The sequence below is a fragment of the Biomphalaria glabrata genome, chromosome 15 (assembly GCF_947242115.1).
Source record: "Biomphalaria glabrata chromosome 15, xgBioGlab47.1, whole genome shotgun sequence".
In the NCBI taxonomy this organism is placed as follows: Eukaryota; Metazoa; Mollusca; class Gastropoda; family Planorbidae; genus Biomphalaria; species Biomphalaria glabrata.
Genome location: NC_074725.1, coordinates 855,880 through 880,594, shown reverse-complemented (window position 1 = coordinate 880,594; position 24,715 = coordinate 855,880). Strand labels below are relative to the sequence as shown.

Here is a 24,715-nt window from a genome sequence, read left to right as displayed (position 1 = left end):
GGTGATCACTGAATGAGTGGTATTTTGCGTATATAGTATTAACTCTTTCTCTCCTAACTGACGATACCAACGTTGATTACACTAGAATGTGATAAATAATTACGAAGAGAAAGAGTTAATAGTATAGATAAATAGAAATTCCAGATCTAGTTCTTATAAAATGCAGTGTGTTACGTGGTTTGATGCCGTGCCTTGTTTGGTTTTACTTGTTTTGGACATTTCAAGTTATTTGAAGTTAATTACATCCTAGCACAAAACTGCCGCAAGATGACATGAAATTGCAGCGGGCAGGGCTCGAACCCGGGACTTTCGAGACCTACGATCGACAGTCCAGAGCGCATACCAAATGACCACACGTGACATTACACCCCATACTTCAGTTATATTGCCCACACTCGCGCCTACGCCTTCCGTGGTCTAGAAAAAGGAAAGTATCCAATTTGCTTATTTGAAATGTTTTTGTATATTTTGATTTTGAATTGCAGTGGGCAGGGCTCGAACCCGGGACTTTCGAGACCTCCAAACGACAGTCCAGAGCGCATACCAAATGACCACACGTGACTTTACACCCCATACTTGAGTTATATTGCCCACACTCGCGCCTACGCCTTCCGTGGTCTAGAAAAAGGAAAGTATCCAATTTGCTTATTTGAAATGTTTTTGTATATTTTTGATCGTAACGGAAGAGCCTAAGTCATTGATTAACACGCATGACTGGATCGACCTAGGGACAAGCGTAGGACGTCATCATCTTCTTGTTGGGAAGTAACGTCTCTAGTTTATAAGATTAACACAGTGTGAAGTAATTAGAAAAAATAAAAAAATAAATAAAAAATATAATATTGTTTTGGAAAAAATACCCTATCAGGTTCAGAGGTGCCTCTAACAGGTTCAAGGGTGCCTCTACCAGATTCAAAGGTGCATCTGTCAGGTTCAGAGGTGCCTCTATCATGTTCAGATGTGCCTCATACATGTTCAGAGGTGCCTCATACATGTTCAGATGTGCCTCATACATGTTCAGAGGTGCCTCATACATGTTCAGAGGTGCCTCATACATGTTCAGATGTGCCTCATACATGTTCAGATGTGCCTCATACATGTTCAGATGTGCCTCATACATGTTCAGATGTGCCTCATACATGTTCAAAGGTGCCTCATACATGTTCAGATGTGCCTCATACATGTTCAGATGTGCCTCATACATGTTCAGATGTGCCTCATACATGTTCAGATGTGCCTCATACATGTTCAGATGTGCCTCATACATGTTCAGATGTGCCTCATACATGTTCAGATGTGCCTCATACATGTTCAGATGTGCCTCATACATGTTCAGAGGTGCCTCATACATGTTCAGATGTGCCTCATACATGTTCAGATGTGCCTCATATCATGTTCAGATGTGCCTCATACATGTTCAGATGTGCCTCATACATGTTCAGAGGTGCCTCATACATGTTTAGATGTGCCTCTATAATAACACATTGAAGAAACACAATGTTGATTACAATTTTGTTAAGAGTTTATTATCTTGAAACTCAATCCAACGAAACATAATATACGTACTCTAATTATGAATAAATTACAACAAACATATACACTTGTTTAATATCATTAAAGTAGTACTATAGCTTGACTGACAATAAATATTATCATTTAGCAAAACACAGTAAACAATGAGTAACTACTGATCAAAACAGAATGAGACAATACATGTTCCGGAAGCTAACAACAGGGACTGTTTGTAAAAATGTTTTACATGTTTAGGATGTTCCGTCAGAGTTGAAGATAGTTTACTTCCTAGTCCAAACCTCCCGCAGGCCGACGGGGGATGGGAGCGGGCAGGATTTGAACCTTCGACCATCGATAAATCCGTACGACAGTCCAGCACGCAAACCGCACGACCAGGCAGCCATCCTGGACTAGTGAGATTGACCCTTGTGGAACATCACCAGAGAAGTCCAAGCGAGTCCTTTTAAGCTTCATGGCTCAATTTTCTGAATTTGACAGAGTAACATCCCTTGTTTGTCATAATAATTAAAGATATCAAAAATGAAAGACATTTTTTTGTTGCTTGTTTGAATGTAATCAAGTTTCATATAAAAAGACACCGGAGCGCGTCAGTAAAAAATTAAAAACTTGAACTTTTATACACAATGAACGAAACGAACTAGAAGAAAAGTTTCTCTGACTACAATAACGACTCTATGTGGTAGAACAGCGGTTCTCAACCTTTTAAGCTCGGCGACCCCTTTTTACAATCCCCCACTCTGCCGCGACCCCCCCCGCACACACACACACACACAGCAATACAGGAATAGACAAAAACAATAAACTTTTTCGATGGTCTTTGGCGACCATTGGCAAATCGTCAATCGACCCCCAAGGGGGTCGCGACCCACAGGCTGAGAACCCCTGTGGTAGAATATATATTTATTGAAACACTTGAATATGATTTAATGAAACACAATTCACATGACCACCTCGACTGATGCCTTGAGTGCTTTCAACAGACATAGCAACGACCTTGACATCTCGGTTTATTCTTTCATAATCTCGATACCAGTATTTAGTTTTAGTTTTAAAAATGAATTCTGGGTATGGCACTTCCTCTTTGCCCGATGTAGCTCCGCCTTTTTGCTTTTTTTTTTTAAGTCTAAGACGTCATTGGTTGCTAAGACAACCACCACCACCCCCGCCGTTATTCTTCACTATAGTTTAAATATTTTGTAACAACATGAAGTAAGCAATACAGTTGATCTATTATGTACGTAACTAGGGGCGGGCAGCTTTAGTTGATCCAGGTGGAAGATACCACAACGCGTTTCTTTTCGTCTTTCTGATATTAGAACGAACAGAATTTTTCATCAAAACGTTTATCGCTAAAGCCTCTTTTAAGCGACTATAACAAGCCTGCTTCAAGAGGGTACTAACTATAACAAGCCTGCTTCAAGAAGGTAGTAACTATAACAAGCCTGCTTCAAGAGGGTACTAACTATAACAAGCCTGCTTCAAGAAGGTACTAACTATAACAAGCCTGCTTCAAGAAGGTATTAACTATAACAAGCCTGCTTCAAGAAGGTACTAACTATAACAAGCCTGCTTCAAGAAGGTACTTACTATAACAAGCCTGCTTCAAGAAGGTACTAACTATAACAAGCCTGCTTCAAGAAGGTACTAACTATAACAAGCCTGCTTCAAGAAGGTACTAACTATAACAAGCCTGCTTCAAGAAGGTACTAACTATAACAAGCCTGCTTCAAGAAGGTACTAACTATAACAAGCCTGCTTCAAGAAGGTACTAACTATAACAAGCCTGCTTCAAGAAGGTAGTAACACAAAGACTTAGCAAACCCAGCTATTTAACGCATCGGTCTTAAATATCTACAACGCTACAGTAACAGACTGTGACTACAGTTTATGTCAGTTCTTCCCGACCATTTTTTTAAACTCAACCTACGCCTTATTGAGTCTGATGCAGTGAACACTGTAGATACAGAGAAGTAGATTTCTACAGCTCAGAATGGAGGAATTTGATTGTCGCTGGAGCTCCCAGACGGACCTTGCCAGGAAAGCGCTATTCAAGAACTTATTCATTTCGGGAAGGGAGGGGGGAATGAAAAAGAGAAGTTGGAAAAAAGCTGCTCTTTTCTCGTTCCTCCCACTCCACAATATAAACACATACACACGTTTCTCGTGTTCCTCCACTACTCCACCCACTCTGTTAAATACATTCGATTGGCTAATGATTTATTATAAGCAAATGACGCCATCAATTTTTGTATCAACAATTTTCCAGAGTGACTCAAAAGACGTCACTTATTGTTAAAGCTTATAAAAACAATTCTGTGACCGAGAGGTGACTGAGGGATGGCGTGTCCAGATCAATCCCATTCGTATTCGGAACTGGACACGTCAGAGTAGCCTTTCTGCTCCCTCCTGGCCTGCTTGGCATCCTTGATGGTGAAAACATTGTAGAGGACGATAGCTGAGAGCAGGAGGACAAGACTGGCGATGTTGAATGCTGGAATATAGAAGATTTAGATCAGTGGTGTGCCTATATAAAAACATCGAATCCTACATCATGTCGGAAAAACAAGAGACTCAAGTTCATTTTAATACTCTCGTTTAATAACTAGCACACTATAACTATTGTTAAGCGCCTATCAAGACTTATAACTCACATGCGGGACTGAACAGCTGTTCGGCTGTTCCGAGGCTCTTTAGAGAACTGAATAACGCTTTAGTAAACCTTTAGAGCGTTTATTTACATGGGAAAATAATAATAAGTCTTCAACTCTAAGCGTCTCTAGTATCACTTCTTCTAGTGTCTCTGATCATGTCATGGTTCCTGTCTAATTCCATATCTACTCTTTTGGTTCCGAGATTAAAACCCAAAATACTATAAATATGTATCACAACGCTATTAATAGAATGGACCTCATTCACCAATCGTAAACAGAGTATAATTAGCCACGCGATTCTTAATCTCTTCCATACAAATTACGTAATCCATAAAGGCTGTCACGTGATACGTTTTTTAAAATTGTTTTATCAATATTATCACGTGGCTAAATGTTGTTTATTTACGATTTGGGGAATCAGGTCCATTTAAAGCGTAGTTTTTGTAGGTTGATTCGGAAAATACAAAAGCAATATTCATGAAATTTCAGTACTGTTAGTTTTTTAATCTGTTTTCATAGAACGCTAGCCATTGTCCAACCTTCCTAGGTTACACAGTAAAGTGAACGAGCTATTAATGCTACATTCCCCACCCAGCACCCCCCACCTTTTTTTTTTAAAATGCTTTTTAAAAGCGATTACGGTAGAATTCACCCAGATACACTCATTCTGCCTCTACAGCGTTCATTACACCAGAGTCAATAAGGCGTTGGTTAAATGAAAAAAAATGGACGGGAAAAACTGACACAAAATCTAGTCACAGTCTGTTACTGTAGCGTTGTAGATATTTAAGTATAGCACGTAGGCCGATGCGTAAAATGGCTTTGCTTGTTAAATCTTTCTATCCTCCCCCCCCCCCCTTTTCATTTTCCCGACTGGTACAGATAAGTGATAGGATTATAGCGTATTGAGAAAGCTAAAAGCATGAAATACTCAGAAAGACACAAAGATAAAGGCACATTCCTCGTCCCATATGCTAGGATAAATTTGTACAAATGCTCCTTCTTCCCTAGTGCTATTAGAGCATGGAATGGGTTGCCTGAGCCAGCCAGGAAAACCAGTGACTTGGCAGAATTTAAGTCATTGGTTAATATGCATGACTAGACGCATGACGCGTAGGACGTAATCATCTTCTTTTTTTTAAGTAACGTCTGTATTATATAAGATAAGATAAGATAATAGTGCTAAACAAAAATCACGTTCTAAAAATATTACTAATCGCACAGATTATTAATTTTGTAGATCTATTACAAATTTAATGACATCACTGATCCAAATTAACTGATCTCATTACACTTTGTATAAGCTTTTTTTTTTAAAGTATTTTACTTGTTCTATGACTTATTCCTCGTCCCATATGCTAGGACAAATTTGTACAAATACTCCTTCTTCCCTAGTGCTATTAGAGCATGGAATGGGTTGTCTGAGCTAGCCAGGAAAACCAGTGACTTAGCAGAATTTAAGTCATTGATTAACATGCATGATTAGATGCATGACGCGTAGGACGTAATCATCTTCTTTTTTTTTTTGAAGTAACGTCTGTATTGTATAAGATAGTTTCGTCAGAACTAAACATAATTACGTCATATTCCTGCTTGAAAACTTCCGGCTGGGGTGGGCCGCGTGTTGGGTTCAAACACGGGACAATTGAAACGCCTTGAGCTCATTACGGAGATAAACGGAGGAGTGAAGTATTTCGCGTGGCCACGCAGAAGCCAGGCCCGCATCTATATACAGAGACACATTTGGTCCCATGTCGATAAAAGCTGAGGCGACGAAAGCTTGTTTAACTGCTTTCAGGTACAATCGTCTTCGAATATAGCAAATTAGCAATGGCCACTGTGGCTAATTAACGTCAGGTGTCATTAACACTGAGCTTACCCGAACGGCGTAACGAATCCTGGCGCGTGACAATGCAAATCAATCTCTGGGCATTGTAACATGGAGAGTTTAGACTTTAGAGTCTATACATTTCTGGTATCAAACTAAACTAATAAATTAACTCTTTTTTTTTAATGACTATTAAAAAAAGAAAGAAATGAAAGCAATAGGATTTATTAGAATTTTTTTTTTACAAATTCAAAAACTAAAATGCTGTTGGACCTTGACCTTTACCTCCGCCTATCTCTTAGTCTGTTGAGGCACCATACAAGATCTTTTGACTGTCTTTTTCCATTCCTCTCTGTCATTTTGGAAGATTCTCTTTCAATGGCAGGCCCATCTTTTCTTTTATGTTGTCTTCCCATCGCTTTGTCTGTCTGTCTCTTCTTCTTTTTCCTGGTACTGTTCCCTGAAGGAAGGTTTTTGCGAGTCATGAAGACCTTGTAACATGGACATAGAGTTTCTTTTTCTTTTACAGTAGTTAGCACTGGGGTTCTCAACCTGTGGATCGCGACCACTTTGGGGGACGATTGACGATTTGCCAGGGGTCGCCTAAGACCTTCGGAAATATGGATTGTTTTTGTCTATTCTTCTATTGCTGTGTGTGTGAGGGTTGGGGGGGGGGGGAGGTTCGCGGCATAGTGATGGATTGTAAAAAGGGCTCGCCGAGCTTAAAAGGTTGAGAACCGCTGAGTTAGCTGTCATCGTGGGGTCCAATTGCTGTACTAATCCTGTCTCTAATCTCTTCGTTTGTGATGCGGTCTTTGTATGTGAGACCTAAGATCCTACTGTAGCATTTCAATTCCATTGCCAGTATCCTCCTTTCTAGTTCTGCAGTCAGCGTCAAAGTTTCACAAACATATAAGAATGTAACCTTTAGTGTCGAGGGCTACGCCTTTGTCTGTCCAGATTGTTTTGAGTTTTGCAAAGTGCTGCTGTGGACTGTGCCAATTTGGCCAGCGGTTCAGGTTTGGTTCCGTCATCTGAAACGATGGCTCCTAAGTATTTATTACTGCAGACCCTTGTCGGTTTTTCACCTCCAACACTGATGTCCCATTTAAATACCTGTTTTGGTTATTGGTCATAATTTGGGGGGGGGGGTAATGGATGGTCGAGTGGTTTGCTCGCCTGGCTCTGTGTTCCTGGCAGAGTTAATAAATCGAAGGGTACACGGTTCGTACCCTGGTCAGGCTGATAAATTCAATGCCCCACTTTTCTCTTTCTCCCTAATGCTGCCTTAACTCTTTCTCTCCTAACTGACGCTACCAACGTTGATTCCACCAGAATGTGGTAAATAATTACGGAGAGAAAGAGTTAATATATATGTAATGTATATTGCATCATTCCTTGTTTCATCATGTTCCTTTACGTTTATAGTTTGAAAGAAAAAAAAAGGAATGCTAATTTTATATTACTAATTTTTTTTTCCTATTGCCTGTTCTGTTGTTTGTTGTTTATCTTTGGTAGAGGTTAAAGGTTTTGTTTACTTGAATCTCTTAGGAAAGAAGAGCTCTTCTAGAATGCTATGCAGTTTGCAAAAAGATTTTTGTTTTATAGGCACTAGAAATTTACCAACCTGTGGAGTGCGTCCACTTGGGGCGCCAGCTGATGTCATCTGTCTCGTTATCAAAGTGGAACACTGACCAGAAGACCGCCACCAGGGGCGATGCTGTTGCGCTGACCAGGCTGGTCAACACGGTGCCCTCAGAGGCGGATATAAGAATCACTGTGAAAGCGTTGAGGCATATGAAGGAGACGGCGAGCACAATCAATTTGAAAGGGCAGTTGTTGCACCCAGGGGCGTAGCTGTGAAAAGAAAAACAACAACACATTATTGTAACACAAAGGCGCGTATCTGTTGGAACTAAATGCTCGGCCGTTGTTACAAGGCCGGATTTAGACTTGATAAGGCACAAAGCGTTTTGAGATTTGGGGCCACTTGTATGGTAATTTTTCGTATGATCCTTCTTCAAAATGATTGAAACTATCTCTGTAGCTATTTGTTGCCCGGAGTCTCTAACTTATGTCGCCTATACGTAAAGGTAAACCTAGCACTGCATGATGGTTAACACAACTCTCATTACGGGTTCAGAAGGACTACTGGGAAAACTAGACTTTTGTTACAATTCATAATGGACCAGTCCCCCGAAAGTTGATACATCCTCCCTCTCTCCATTTCTCTCATTGTCCTCTTCCTCATTGTCCTCATCCTCATTGTCCTCCCTTCTCTCATTGTTCTCGTTGTCCCTGTTCACTGCCTCACCATATCAAAATAACTCTGGTCAGCAAGCGCAATGAGGGTCCATTAAGGGTCAAGCTTGCGCCCTATTATGACGTTTGACAACCAAATGGAAGAATTTTACCCAGAGGCCAGGTAGCAGAGATGGCTCTTCACTGATCCCTGTGTTAACTCGAGGCAGTGATCTATCCAAGTTAGCAGCTTGTATGCCTCACGTCCTAAACGAGAAGGACAAGGGTCACAATAAATAATTTTAAAAACCTGCTTGGCTCTCTAAAAAATTTCCCCTTTCATACCTTGTGGTCTATAGGGAAGATGATGTTTCTGTGGCCTACGGTTAACAAGGGTGTCATGTGGTCAGCACAACGACCAACCGCCTTTACTTTTCCCTAACTAATCTCAGGTGCCAATTAGAGCTGGGTGGACTCAGAGGCGCCCGAAGATCCCGAAATTAAAAATCCCAGTCTTCACCAGGATTCGAACCCCGGTCCCCGATTCGGAAGCCAAGCGATTTACCGCTGAGCCACCGCGTCTCTTGGCTCTGTACTTTTACAAAAAAAAGGCACCCAAGTGTATATAGCACCTATGACTAGTAACACACTCATTTTTGTAACGACTTCTTATAATAAGTAACAGTGTCATTTTACTTCACAGTACTAACTTAAAAAAAAAAACTGAGGGCTCCTATTAGTCATGGGCCTGGCGCTATGAACTTCTTCAAGCCTTGGTTGCTAAGCCACTGCCAATAATCGTAAAAACAAACAAAAACTCTAAAACCGTATCTTATCATATCTACCCTCAACATCTTCATCATCAATCATCCTCTTATCATCATCTTAACCCTTGACTTTCGTCGTGACAGATCGCGAAACTAAATCCCTTCACTTTTCCCATACAGCAACTGTTCTTAGTATCTACCCGAGAGGCCGGTCCATTCTTTTACATTGTCCAAAGAGCTTTTTATTTTTTTTGAATGACCCTTTCTTCGTGCTCCCTGCATTGTACCTTAAAGGATGACCTTAGACAATGCGTCATGTGTTACACTATGACCAACCCAGCTCAGGTTTCGTCTCTCCACAGTATCGAGGAGTGCCTCCTTTTTTGACAGCCACAGTGTTGACTTGTCAAAGTACAAACTCATTTCTTTTCTTTCTTGGTACCCAGCATTTTGTTTTCTGTAGCATTTCAAAGGCATGAATTGTTTCAGTGTCAAACATTCACTTGCATATTGGAGTAAAGAGACGTCTTACCTTCTTACATAATGAAATTAACCCTTAGCTCCTTATTCTATTAATAAACAAGAACAGTAACAACAACAAGAATAACAACAACAAGAATAGTAATAAGCACAGTAACAACAGTAACAACAACTGCAGTAATAACAACAACAGTAACAACAACATTAAAAACAACAAAAACAACAGTAACAACAACAGTAACAACAACATTAAAAACAACAAAAACAACAGTAAAAATAACAGTAACTAAAACAACAACAGTAAAAACAGCAGTAACAACAACATTTAAAACAACAACAACAAAAATAACCGTAGCTACAACAATAACAGTAAAAACAACAACGACAACAGTACCAACAACAGCAATAACAACAATGGCAATAACAACAGTAACAAAAACAGTACCAACAACAATGGCAACAACAACAATGGCAACAACAATAGTAACAATAACAACAATGGCAATAACAACAGTAACAAAAACAGTACCAACAACAATGGCAACAACAACAATGGCAACAACAATAGTAACAACAACAACAACAGTAACAACAACAATGGCAACAACAACAATAACAACAACAATAGCAACAACAACAGTAACAACAACAACAACAACAACAACAACAACAACAGAAACAACAACAACAGTAACAACAACAATGGCAACAACAACAGTAACAACAACAATGGCAACAACAACAGAAACAACAACAATGGCAACAACAACAGTAACAACAACAATGGCAACAACAACAGAAACAACAACAACAACAGTAACAACAACAATGGCAACAACAACAGAAACAACAACAACAACAGTAACAACAACAAGGGCAACAACAACAGTAACAACAACAGTAACAACAACAGTAACAACAACAATGGCAACAACAACAGTAACAACAACAACAGAAACAACAACAACAACAACAACAATGGCAACAACAACAGTAACAACAACAACAATGGCAACAACAACAGTAACAACAACAGTAACAACAACAATGGCAACAACAACAGTAACAGCAACAGCAACAACAACAATGGCAACAACAACAGTAACAACAACAGTAACAACAACAATGGCAACAACAACAGTAACAACAACAGTAAAAACAACAACAGTAACAACAAAATGGCAACAACAGCAGTAACAACAACAACAGTAACAACAACAATGGCAACAACAACAAGGGCAACAACAAAAGTAACAACAACAATAGCAACAACTACAGTAACAACAACAATGGCAACAACAACAGTAACAACAACAGTAACAACAACAATGGCAACAACAACAGTAACAACAACAATTTCAACAACAACAGTAACAACAACAATGGCAACAACAGCAGTAACAACAACAACAACAGTGACAACAACAACATTAGCAATAACAACAGTAGCAACAACAACAGTAACTATGAAAACAACCACCACAACAACTGATCGTCTGTTAATTCCTCTCACTTAAAATTACACTTGTAACCAGATTTAAAGTTGTCCCACATTTCTGGCCAGTCGTTCACCTGAAACAAACAGAACATAAAATGAAACAATAAACTTGCTTAAGATCGAGTCCAAATCAGGAAAGTGTAATAATGCAAGAGAAATAACTCCATGAATTTGTTATACTATCACTAATTACATCCCTTGATCTTAGCACACCATGTTAGATATCAAAGTAATTTATCAGATTAGGATTGAGTTGTTCCCCTTGTACTAGAAGAAAAACGATGATGTATCTAATTTAAAATGAATCGAGCTCCCATTATCTTTCTAATTATCTTTCTAATTATCTTTCTAATTATCTTTCTAGATCTACATAGATCTAGTCTTTTCTACAAGCTCCTTCAGTCACAAAGTGACTATGGATGATCTCATAAAAATAAGATGAAAGCCTGGACATCAGTTGTGATCGGAACGATGTCGCCCATACACCGCAGCTGATGTGGAAAGGCAGGTGATACAGTTTGGGATCAGCGGTGTCGCAAGTTCTGCCAGGTTGCAGCAATGAGAGCTGCAATCAAACTGCTTAAGGATCACCGGCTCCTTAAGCCTTTCCCGTGTTTGACAATAGCCCGCAAGACTTAGGAGGTTTACATTCAATGTTTTCCTTCTCTTAGTTGTGTGTAAGCCTAAAGTAACATAAAATTTGTATATTATTTTTTTTTAATTCTTTTTTAGTGTCCACTAGCGTTTAACTAATTCCCATTTTTTTCTAGGTGTAGAAGTAGGTGATTGGTACAAGTGTACTTACGTAGCCATACCAGGGCAGGAAATTTGTCCCCGACAATAACACAGTAAACACACAGCTAGACAATAGCCCCGAGGTGGACAGAGAAAACGGATGGACCTGAGATGGACATTTCAAACTTTGTAAATATTTGACTTTCATTGTTGAACGAATGCAGTCTGAGTATTTGAACAATGAACACGCCATTTAATGTCTTAAGAATGACATTGTACAGTAAAACATTGAGAATGCTAAGTGTAAGCTGCTGTGGAAATTATACTTCACTCCGTCTGTCTGTCTGTCTGGGTTAAATCTATAAGATGTGCTATTAGAGCATGGAATGGGGTGCCTGAGCTAGCCAGGAAAACCAGCGACTTGGCAGAATTTACGTCATTGGTTAATATGCATGACTAAATGCATGACGCGTAGGACGTAATCATCTTCTCGTTTTTTGAAGTAACGTCTGTATTATATAAGATAAGAAGATAAGATGTTTTTTTTTCTCCCGCTTCCCATTCTCAGATCAAGTTGAAATTTCGCACAATTTTTCATTGTTGATGACAACCCGAGAGGAACTCCGAGACCAGCTTGCACCCTCAAATTTTCCGCGATGTGCATAAAGTATTTCCGTTTGATCCGATTTTTTTTTCTCTCCGCTGTGTCACCAGTGTGTGGGTCGGGAGCCCTGGTTCGCCTCTTTTTATAGCGTTCCAGGGTTATTAGCACGGCGCGCTCTCTCCTCAGGCTGAGAGGAGCCACGTTGGACATGATTTCTGCAGCGGAAGTTGGCCTCGTTCTATAGGTGCCGGTTGATGACAACAGATGAATCCATCAAACCAATTAGTTCATCAATTTGTCGTTATTGATTCATTTTATTTTATATGAAACATGTATTAAGCTAACGGGAGATAATTGATATATGGTTCCTTCTGTCTCCTTGAGTCACTGATTTTACTTACTTCCAGAGTCGGGGAGAATTTGGTGTCGGTGTGACTAAACAAACCGATTGGTACAAGTGCTCATTCTTCCCTAGTGCCATTAAAGAATGGAATGGGTTGCCTGATTCAGCCTGGAAAACCAGCAACGTAGCAGAGTTTACGTCATGGATTAACATGCATGACTAGATTGACACATGAAGTGCGTAGGACGTAATTATCTTCTTGTTTGAAGTAACGTCTGTAATCTATAACATTCATGCATGTAAATGCACCTGCATTAAGGCTATTTGTTAAGGAAGCTTTCTTTGTCTTTCTCTTGACCAATACCGCATCATTCCTTCTGCTCTCAGCGTGGTGCTTACCAGCACGCACAGTCTGTCTCCTTGCTGTCCGATCTTATGCTATCTCCACCCCCCCCCCCACATACTTTCGTTGATCCCTGTGGCTCTCTTGTCTGGGAAACATCTCTGTGGGTTAGTCTTGTGCGAGCCTTGGGTCTTACTCCCTCCGCAAGCTCAGCATTGAGCATAAAATTAGGTATTATTCCATCTGGCATCGGGTGACATGCCCGAGCCAAAAGAGTATAGATACTGTGCATATTTGCCTTGTAGATACTGTGCATATTGGGTTTGTAGATGCTGTGCATATTGGCCTTGTAGATACTGTGCATATTGGCCTTGTAGATACTGTGCATATTGGCCTTGTAGATACTGTGCATATTGGCCTTGTAGATACTGTGCATATTGGCCTTGTAGATACTGTGCATATTGGCCTTGTAGATACTGTGCATATTGGCATTGTAGATACTGTGCATATTGGCCTTGTAGATACTGTGCATATTGGCCTTGTAGATACTGTGCATATTGGGTTTGTAGATACTGTGCATATTGGGTTTGTAGATGCTGTGCATATTGGGTTTGTAGATGTTGTGCATATTGGGTTTGTAGATGTTGTGCATATTGGCCTCTTTCAAAACGTTCTGTTTGGAGACACAATCCCTCCAGGAGGTTCACACTCATTTATCTATGTTCTTGATACATGTATGTCGACCAGCTCTCACTGCCGTAAAGAATGCTCACTATAAAGGCATTGTAGACTAGCACTTTGGTAACCGTGGCCAATGTGAAATTTTCTGAGACACGCGTGGAGAGTATTGCCATTGCTGCAGAAGCCTTCCCAATTCTTTTTGTCAACTCAAAGTCTAAATTTAGGTTACGGGGCTGCGTGAACCCTAACTGGTGTGAACTATGGTGTGATTTCCGATACTTATCTTGGGTATTTCTGTAATGTCTCGTGCCAGAAGTTCAGTCTTGGTGAGGCTTACTATAAGACAGGACTCTGGACATCTCCTCCCCCCCCCCCCACTCAAAGCGGGAACGGTACTCTTGTCATCATATAAGACAGCAGACGCGTAAAAGTCGCAAGACCAGGAGAATAACTTACTGTTTCCCAATGGTGTAAAGTTAAGATTGATTCAAAATAATTGATGCAATGTCTCTTTATATTAGATATAGAGGATAAGTTCGCTTAGTGCGTTATCGCTAGGCGGTGTTGCCGTTTCCAGGGTCACTGGTTCGAGCCTCGGTCGGCGCAGTCCCTTATTTTCGTAGCATTTAATTCACTCCAATCCAGGATTGGCCTCTTTAGTCACACAAGAAGTTTGCAAAGGGAAAAGATCGTCTCTAGAGACGTAAAATGCCAGACATTTAATTCACTACTTTCTGTCTTAAAAACTTGGTCCCTGGTGGCTGCTATTCATGTATGTTTAATATATGTATATATCACTCTTTATATTAGCCGTGTTTTTGTTTCTTTTTAAAAATTATTCTTATTTTATTTACCACATTTTTCTTCAACTCCGACTCGGCTGCCGCACAATAGATTGCCATCGGCAGATAACTGGAGCTGTAGATGGCCGGCCACAGAATCCTCTCTACCAGGTACTGGGAGGCAAACAATTGGTCACTATTTCCTCCCAGTGACCACAGTTTCGGCTCGATTCCGATTAGCACGGCAACGATGGCCACGACACAGCAGACGATCCTTCTCGCGCTGCATTCTGGGAAAGCAAAAAGTAGAATAATTTATGTCACATTGTCTTATCTTATCTTATATAATACAGACGTTACTTCAAAAAAGAAGATGATTACGTCCTACGCGTCATGCATTTAGTCATGCATATTAACCAATGACTTAAATTCTGCCAAGTCACTGGTTTTCCTGGCTAGATCAGGCAACCCATTCCATTGCTCTAATAGCACTAGGGAAGAAGGAGTATTTGTACAAATTTGTCCTAGCATATGGGATGAGGAATGTGCCTTTATCTTTGTGTCTTTCAGAGTATTTTATTAAATTTTGTTTTTGTATTTGAAGATTATGGTTCAGTGTTTTATGTAGAATTGCTACTTTACTTTTGAGTCTTTTGTCCTGAAGGCTTTCTAAATTTAGTGATTTTACTAAAGATGTTACTCTAGTCAAATGTGAATATTCGTTTGTTATGAATCTCACTGCTCTATTTTGTGTCTGTTCCAGTTTCTTAATGTTTTCTTGAGTTGAGGGGTTATGTAATTAGGTCAAGCGGTTGTTTGTGTTTGCGTTTGTTGTTGGCTTCCTCCAGTCTTACAACGGGCTATGGTTTACCCGAGACCAATCGTCCGTTGCCACGACGTACAGGCACGTCACGGGTCAGTGCTCAGGACTGCTATGACGTTTGGTCTCCGTTCATTTCGTCTTGAGAGAGGGCATGGAAACAAAAAATGGAGGGGGGGGGTGGGAGGCGGAACAGAGGAGCGAAAATTGTATACAGGCAAAAGCCAAAAGGCAGGCCACCCAAAGGCAGACCCAGAATGCGATGGATTGATGATGTGGAGGCAGATCTACAACAGCTTGGGGTTAGGGCGTGGAGACGAAAGGCCCAGGAGAGATCTGAATGGAGGAATGCGATGAAGCAGTCCAGAGCTCTCCATGAGCTGTATCGCCACTGGGATAGATTAGGATAGATTGGGGGGTGGGGGGGGGGACAAAACGTATAGGTCAAGCTATAGACTATTATAGCCCGATGGAACGTATTTACCTGTCGGTCACAACAAGTTGATTGATCTGTCTCTCTAAAAAATGACCACTTGACCACTAAAGGAATAAAATGTCTAGTAGGTCCTCAAGAGAAGTGCCATTCATAAAAGAATATCAATCAGACTAAACTAATTTTGGCTGCCTGGTCGTGCGGTTTGCGCGCTGGACTATCGTTCGGATTTATCGATGGTCGAGGGTTCAAATCCTGTCCGCTCCCATCCCCCGTCGTCCTGCGGGAAGTTTGGACTAGGAAGTAAACTATCTTCAACTCTGAAGGAACATCCGAAACATGTAAAACATTTTACAAAACATCTATCCTTCTAAAGACCCTTCGGTTATGAAACTTAGGTGTTTTCACTATGCACTGGTAGTAAATCACATTAAACACTGCCGAGTTTCACGAAAATATGTAAATTTATGTCCATTCAAAATGCATTCAATTTTAACACTTAATTACACTTAATAACACTTAATTTTAACTATTTTCAGAACTCTGGAAGATCGAGAACAAATCGGACCTCAAAATTGTTGTCAGCCATTTCTGTTTTCACCAAAGTTTTTTTTTTTTTTATGGGTGGTTGCCAGGTCGCGTGGTAAGCACTTCGGTCTATCATTTCGATCGTCCCAAGTTCGAACCCTACTCGCTATGATCCCTTGACGTCCAGTAGGGCGTCTGGTCTAGGACGTTACAATCTGAAAGAACGTCCGAAACTAATAAGAACTAAAAAAAAAAATCTTTTCAATTTAAGAACTTGTTTTCCCCACCCACAGTGCTCTGCAGTTTAAGATGTCGCGTGATTCACACATATACGTTCAAGTTAAATCACTCAGTTATCTCACCTTTCTTCAGAATCAGAATTGCGGCCCCTAGAGAGAACAGAATAAAAGAACTGGACAAGGCCGGCTGTAACGTTGTGGGGGTCCTGGCTGGATGGCTGTGGGAAGAATTTTTTAAAAATATTTAATAAACGTACAAATTGCTACCATTTCTGTATCAAATTCTAGCTATATAAATCTACCAACATTATTTTTTTTTTCGTTGCCACTATTGCTGCTTGATAAATATCTCTGTTGAATAACTAGATTGATTGAAAGAACTAGTTCTTAATAGATTAAAAACAATTTGTGATATCAGTATAAACATGAATCTGGCTCGCATACTAGGAATTTTTTCAATGGTCAAGTCATCATTGGAATAGAATTGTACTGACTGTTGTATTATTGATGCATTAAAATGATTTTTTATAAGATTAAACTATAAGGTTTGACTTCGAAAAAAAAAAAAAAAAAAAAAAAAAAATTAGTTGTTTTTATTATGCAATGTATCTTTTGGAAAGTGAATTTAAAAAAATAAAGAAATGAGGCCTAAGGCCCAAGGATTCCTATGATGACAAAGCTTAAATTGATTAGTGCAAATTCTGAGGTTTCGTTAAAAAAATAAATGTCAAGGTTATAAATACGTTTAGAAAAAAACACTCCTCGATTGTCTGAATAGCTTTAGATCTATAGCATCTGAAAAGCTGAGTCAGAACATACGAAATTAATTTCTGTAATGCGGTAAATCCCAGAAAATAACATGAATTGAAAGCTCCGTTATCAAATAAACTGATGCCTTTGATTCAGAGATCTATTATATGACTCCTGCCTTGACTGCTGCAAAACTGTGCTGGTCATTACAAGCTTACATGACGCCAAAAGTTGACAAGTTGCAGTGAGTTCAGAACAGCGATGCACGTATAGATCTAGTTCTAGGCAAAACAAGACGTGCACGCGGTTCTGCTCTCATGCGTAGAAACGATAGACTCCATGTAAGTGCACACATTTAATGTCGTAATTGTATCGAAAACTGACGAGTCTTGGTACCTTAGTCTAATGATCCCTCCATTTTATCACTTAGAGCAGCGGTTCTCAACCTTTTAAGCTCGGCGACCCCTTTTTAGAATCCCCTTCGTGGCCGCGACCCCCCCCCCTCTCCCCACACACACAGCAAAAGAAGAATAGACAAAAACAATCCATATTTTCGATGGTCTTAGGCGACCCCTGGCAAATCGTCAATCGACCCCCAAGGGGGTCGCGACTCACAGGTTGAGAACCCCTGACTTAGAGAGTGGATGCTTCAATTTGTACTGTATTGTCAAAACTTTGCGAGCTTTTTAAGTTCACTGATCAAAGAGTTGGATATCGATCCCCATTGAGTCCAGACAAGACGATAGAAAAAATAAAGTTTCCCCCTTTCAGACCTGTGATCCATGGGGCAGATGATGTAGGCCTACAGATCATCTGTTTCTGTGGCAGACTGTTAACAAAGGTGTAGTGTGGCAAGATCAACGACCAAACCGCCTTTACGTTTCCCCCAACTAATTTTAGGTACCCATTAGAGCTAAGTAGACTCAGGGGCGCCTTAAGGATCCCGAAATTCAAATTCCCAGTCTTCACCAAGATTTGAACCCTTCGCCCCTGGTTCGAAAGCAAAACGCTTTACCACTCAGCCACCGCGCCTCCAACATAAATCCATTCTTAACTACATTCAAGAAGAGCATTATGACCTACTGGTTCAAAATTTATTTAAGATTTGTCTGCCATTTTAACTCTTGTGTACTATCTGTTTTAACAGCGCTATGTATGTTCTTTATTAATATTAGCGGAGAATACTGAGTTAACAGCTTAGTATTAACTTTCTAATTCCGTTGTTTTAAATGTGGTTTGGGTAATCTGAATAAGTTATTATATTAAAAATATTAAATTATAAAGACTACCTGGCATAAAGAGTTATGTTGATCTTGATTGCCAGGGAGGCACCTAAGGCTGAATACAACGGAAGTGACGCATTTGGTCTCAAGGTGATGTTTTTGTTCCAGATATGCTTCAGGAAGAGGGAGACAGCCACTAGAGGAAGTGGTACCACAGTGACCAATGAAAGTGCGGCCACCATAGCGTCCCCGCCCGCTTTTCTCATTGATAACAGGTACATTGGACAGAGGATTAGAAAGGCCATGTTGGAGATGATTGTCAACATACATAATACTACAACGGTAATATTAGAAGGTTTCTCCCGGCTCCTGAAATTATAGCATATCGTCCGTTCCAGTGCCCGCTCCAAGATGTTGGGCTGGTAGCGTTTGCTGTCCTCAATGTCCGTCTCCGACGCCGTATTGAGGTCCACCTCGCTGGTCACGTCCGGCAAGACGGCGCCAAAGGTGTTGACGGAAATGGGTTTATTTTCAATGTCGTAGGCCACGCCCACGGAGATGCTGGGAATTCTGGGCCGGTCCGAGTAGCTGTAATTCAGTCTGACAATCTTTTTGAATCTGCGGGATTTTCCGATTCCTTCAGGGGACCTTCGTTCCTTGCTGTCAAACGAGCCATATCCAGTCATCGCTCTAGAGCCTGGACAACTGAAATATATGGAAATTCATTGAAATACGGATTTAAAAAAAAACAAAAAGTGATTCCAGGGGAGGGGGGGGAGTTTTAAAGTTTGGAGTTAACACTTAAAACGCGTATGGTAGTTTAGCCTCTAAACATCAGAATTGTAATTCCATTTTGTTTGCACTCACTGAAAAACAGCTCAGCACTTTAAGGGTTAAAAAAGACAAAGCAACCATTTCTTAATGTTGAAGTTTTCATATATATATGTTATGAATAAGAGAGGTACATATGATTATCTAAAATAAGCTAAAACTACGGCCCTCGGGCTATATCTGGCGTGTGACACGGTGCCTTCCGGACCATCGAAACCTTTGTTTAACGAATTCAACGATCATGCGAAATTTACTTGGATCCATGGTCGAAAAAGTTGGACATCAACTTAGTTGGTCGAAAGTTGGACATCAACTTTGTTGGTCGAAAGTTGGACATCAACTTAGTTGGTCGAAAGTTGGACATCAACTTAGTTGGTCGAAAGTTGGACATCAACTTAGTTGGTCGAAAGTTGGACATCAACTTTGTTGGTCGAAAGTTGGACATCAACTTAGTTGGTCGAAAGTTGGACATCAACTTAGTTGGTCGAAAGTTGGACATCAACTTAGTTGGTCGAAAGTTGGACATCAACTTTGTTGGTCGAAAGTTGGACATCAACTTAGTTGGTCGAAAGTTGGACATCAACTTAGTTGGTCGAAAGTTGGACATCAACTTAGTTGGTCGAAAGTTGGACATCAACTTAGTTGGTCGAAAGTTGGACATCAACTTAGTTGGTCGAAAGTTGGACATCAACTTAGTTGGTCGAAAGTTGGACATCAACTTAGTTGGTCGAAAGTTGAACATCAACTTAGTTGGTCGAAAAAGTTGGACATCAACTTTGTTGGTCGAAAGTTGGACATCAACTTTGTTAGTCGAAAGTTGGACATCAACTTTGTTGGTCGAAAGTTGGACATCAACTTTGTTGGTCGAAAGTTGGACATCAACTTAGTTGGTCGAAAGTTGGACATCAACTTAGTTGGTCGAAAGTTGGACATCAACTTAGTTGGTCGAAAGTTGGACATCAACTTAGTTGGTCGAAAGTTGGACATCAACTTAGTTGGTCGAAAGTTGGACATCAACTTAGTTGGTCAAAAGTTGGACATCAACTTAGTTGGTCGAAAGTTGGACATCAACTTAGTTGGTCGAAAGTTGGACATCAACTTAGTTGGTCGAAAGTTGGACATCAACTTTGTTGGTCGAAAGTTGGACATCAACTTAGTTGGTCGAAAGTTGGACATCAACTTTGTTGGTCGAAAGTTGGACATCAACTTTGTTGGTCGAAAGTTGGACATCAACTTTGTTGGTCGAAAGTTGGACATCAACTTTGTTGGTCGAAAGTTGGACATCAACTTTGTTGGTCGAAAGTTGGACATCAACTTTGTTGGTCGAAAGTTGGACATCAACTTTGTTGGTCGAAAGTTGGACCAAGTTAGGGCGTTAGTCACATTCGTTTGCTCTTTTCCATACTAGATCGAGATCTGTCATTATCTTATCTTATCTTATCTTATCTTACCTTATATAATACAGACGGTACTTCAAAAAAAAAGATGATTACGTCCTACGCGTCATGCATTCAGTCATGCATATTAACCAATGACTTAAATTCTGCCAAGTCACTGGTTTTCCTGGCTAGCTCAGGCAACCCATTCCATGCTCTAATAGCGCTAGGGAAGAAGGAGTATTTGTACAAATTTGTCCTAGCATATGGGACGAGAAATGTGCCTTTATCTTTGTGTCTTTCAGAGTATTTTATTAAATTTTGTTTTTGTATTTGAAGATTATAGTTCAGTGTTTTATGTATAATTGCTACTTTACTTTGAAGTCTTCTATCCTGAAGGCTTTCTAAATTTAAGGATTTTACTAAAGGTGTTACTCTAGTCCAGGGGTTCTCAACCTGTGGGTCGCGACCCACTTGGGGGTCGATTGACGATTTGTCAGGGGTCGCCTAAGACCATCGAAAATGTGAATTGTTACTGTCTAATCTTCTATTGCTGTATGTGTGTGGGGGGGAAGGAGGGTCGCGGCAGAGTTGGGGGGGGGGTGTTAAAAGGGGTCGGTAAGCATAAAAGGTTGAGAACCACTGCTCTAGTCAAATGTGAATATTCGTTTGTTATGAATCTCACTGCTCTAGTTTGTGTCTGTTCCAGTTTCGTAATATTTTCTTGAGTTGGGGGGGTCCCAAACGGAGGGTGCATATTCTATTATTGGCCTAACCAAAGTTAAATAACATTCTAGTTTTATGTTCTTATTTGATTTATAGAAATTTCTGTCATTAGAAGCTTGTAACTAGTTAAGTAAAAAAAACAACTCTTTAAGGGGGGATAACCGATTCAACAGTTTTGCAAGACATCGGATAGCATAAGTTCACATGTTTTCAGCACACATTCACGTGAAATAGCAAAGCACAAGCACACACACACACATAGGCATAAGCACATAAACATTCAAGCAAACACACACACACACATGTAAAAAACACCTGTGTCCCATGACTACACATCAGGCGACATCTGGCCTGGACAGTGTCTTTAATCGTCTCCTGGATCGTATTTTTCGTTTAGCCCTTGGTCGCCAAAACATTAAACGCAGTAAAGCGAAATGAGCTTAGCTTGCAAGAGGTAATGCCGTCACCAGAGCTGAAGAGGGAGGTGGGTGGGGAAAGGGGGCCGACACATAGGAGTTACCAAGGGGAGTTAACCGATGCCAAGTGACAGGGAAGTAACCAAACTAATGGACCTCATTCACCAATCGTAAACAAACAACATTTAGCCACGTGATTCTATGTATCTTCTATACAAATTATGTCATCCACAGTGGCTGTCACGTGATACGTATTTTTCATTGTTTTATCAATATTATGACGTGGCTAAATGTGTTTACTTACGATTGGTGATTGAGGTCCAATCGGCGAAGGAGAAAGATATTTAGTGGAATATCATAGTCACTAGCTGAATATGCATATAGACCTAAACCAAATAATATACTTTAAATATAAATCAAAATCATGTACTTATATAACCGTCTATTTTGGGCAACACAGTCTCAGGTGCTTCTTTTTTCCCTTTGCAACTTCTTGTGTGACTAAAGAGGCCGATCTTTGATACACAGCTGCGGTCACAGGTCGGGCATCAGTAATCACCAGGCGGCGTTGCATTTTCACCCTTCTTTCTGCTACAGTTGTGTAAGGCATCTGCAATCCAGGATTCTTACTTTAAGTCACTTTTTCCCAGTTGCTAGTGTCGATATTGACATAGAATGCAAAAAGGTCGACTTCCACAAGACATTCTGTATGGCGATCTAACAGAAGGCAAGAGAGCCGCTGGTCGCCCACTTTCAGGATATACTGATGTATGCAAAACGCGGACATAAAGCTCTTCAAAATCGACATTAGTATTTAATTCTAGATCTGAACCCATTTTTCTATTTTGCTTTCACCAGAACTGAAGATTACAACGTCCTTGACCTCGCCTACAGTTGGAGGGAAGGGAATCGTTCTGGGCATGGATTTGAACTCAGAAGCATCGTGATGACAGCAGCGCATACCACTATTTTACTCTTGCTTGCCATAAAGCAATGGTGTTAATGACTACACACCGCAGAGTTTATATTAACTCACTCTGTCTGGTAAAAAGTTGACACACATATTTTTTCTCCCTCGAACAATCTCGGATCAAGTTGAAATTTTGCTTAATTATTTATTTTACCTGACAACACAAGAATAATAATTAAAAAAAAACAATAATTAGCTCATTAACTATTGGTAATTAGATATTTTGCTAGGTATCTCGATCAAGGGAAAGAAATTGTACTTAATTGAAGTGGTGGTATAAGCTGAATTAGTCCCCTTTATGAGTCGTCGTCTGAGGCCTAGTCAACACAAACGTTAAACAAGACAATAGATAACTATACATTCTTCCATGCTCATAAGCTCGTCACGAGCAGAGTGGCTACCGTGTTGGCTGGAGATGCCTGACATGGCTTTAGCCTACGATTCGAATTGAGGTTTCTCACTTTAAAAAAAAAATACATTTAAAAATCGATCATCCAGATACCCCGTTCTTCTTTACCCTCCCCGCCCCCACTTCTAACTGGTCCAGACAAGTGATAGGATCACAGAGTAGGCCTACTGAGAAAGCTAAAAGCATGAAATCGCGCTAAACAAAAACAATTGGTAAAAAATATTTCTTATCATACAGATTTGTTATTGTTAGTCTAGATCTATTAAAAATTTAATTACATGACCGAACCAAACTAATTAATGCAACTACACTTAATATAAGCTTTGTTTTTTAAAAAAGCTTTTTTTGTATTTTTTAAATACAAAAACAAACAAACAAACTATACCGGTGTAATTGATTCCAGAACTCAGTTTTTGAAAACGAGGATAGGCCCCCTTGAAAACGTCAATTATATGTAAATCTCGAATTTCACTTTATTAACTCCATCAGACGACAAAAGTCAAGAACCACAACTCATTGAATCACTCAAGTGGGGTAAGAGTTGCGTCCGCTTGTTTCTTGGTCTCCACCGTGTTGTTGAATACACGTGACGATAGACAACCCGATCTAGACACACCAGCACTCAGATGTTGGGAGGACCTACCCTCACACACACACTGATCCCCACACAACATACTGCCCCCCCCCTTTCCCCACACGACATGATATGTGAGTGAAGGGCAGTAGTGCTCATCCCAAAATACCAGATGGCACACAGGCGAGTGGGGAGAGGCGGGGGGAGTTGACGTCAACGTTGAAAAGGGGGAAGGTAGGGTGGTGGGGACTTGTTTTTAATCAACTATTCAACACTTGGCGTAAATGTTGATACACAGTTGCTGACTTGTAGCTCCGAACCGCTTGATAGTCAAAGAGCTGAGCCGAAGGCTCTTCGAGATCTAGGTTTGAAAAAAAAAAACCTGTTTGAACAGAACCGTTCTGCCTGGAAGAGATCCGAGTCAATGTAAAGCATTGCTATTTCCGATATATCTGGCACTCCGGGCGCATGGGCTGGAATGCATGGCCGAAGGCCGAGTACACCGGGGACCTCCGCCATTTTCCTATGTTGTACCAAGCTAACCGTGCAAGACTCGCCATTAGTGTAACGGTCCCTTGAAACAAAACAATTAATAATTAACTAATTATTAGTAATTCAATTGACTAATTAATTATTTTTCAAATTGATTCATGTCTTGACTATGTCATTGAATAACTGTGCAAAGTTTCAACTTGAATAGAGAATGGGTGTGGGAGAAATAACGTGTACAAACTTTTTACCAGACAGACAGATAGACAGACAGACCAACAGATCAACAGACTGTCAGTTTTGTAAAACTACACGTCTTTCTGTCTCTTGTCTCCTCCTTGACAATTGACCACCTCAGCGTAACTACTGTAACAATAACAATATAGATGCAAATGCGAACAACATTCACACACGAAACACATACACTCTCACGAACCAGCGCTTT

The 24,715-nt window shown here is 40.3% G+C and overlaps 1 protein-coding gene across 1 annotated transcript; it reads right to left on the bottom strand.

The window, feature by feature from the left end:
* Positions 1 to 1,536: 1,536 nt before the first annotated feature.
* LOC106050661 (uncharacterized) lies at positions 1,537 to 23,817 on the bottom strand. Its single transcript, XM_056011897.1, has 8 exons — positions 23,593 to 23,817; positions 18,546 to 19,184; positions 16,630 to 16,724; positions 14,559 to 14,776; positions 11,804 to 11,899; positions 11,014 to 11,072; positions 7,640 to 7,869; positions 1,537 to 4,024 (listed from the first exon to the last, which is right to left on the bottom strand). Exons 2-8 carry the CDS (start codon positions 19,163 to 19,165, stop codon positions 3,885 to 3,887), a joined length of 1,458 nt encoding a protein of 485 aa, XP_055867872.1. The 5' UTR covers positions 19,166 to 19,184; positions 23,593 to 23,817; the 3' UTR covers positions 1,537 to 3,884.
* Between the last annotated feature and the right edge of the window lie 898 nt (positions 23,818 to 24,715).

Bases quoted from the DNA above. Each gene is read 5' to 3' on its own strand.
- LOC106050661 (XM_056011897.1), bottom strand. From the start codon at position 19,165: ATGACTGGATATGGCTCGTTTGACAGCAAGGAACGAAGGTCCCCTGAA. The intron at 16,725-18,545 runs GTAGTCTTTATA...TTCTTCCCACAG, and splicing joins AACATAACTCTTTATGCCAG to CCATCCAGCCAGGACCCCCA. The intron at 11,073-11,803 runs GTAAGTACACTT...TGTTTGTTTCAG, and splicing joins TCCTGCCCTGGTATGGCTAC to GTGAACGACTGGCCAGAAAT.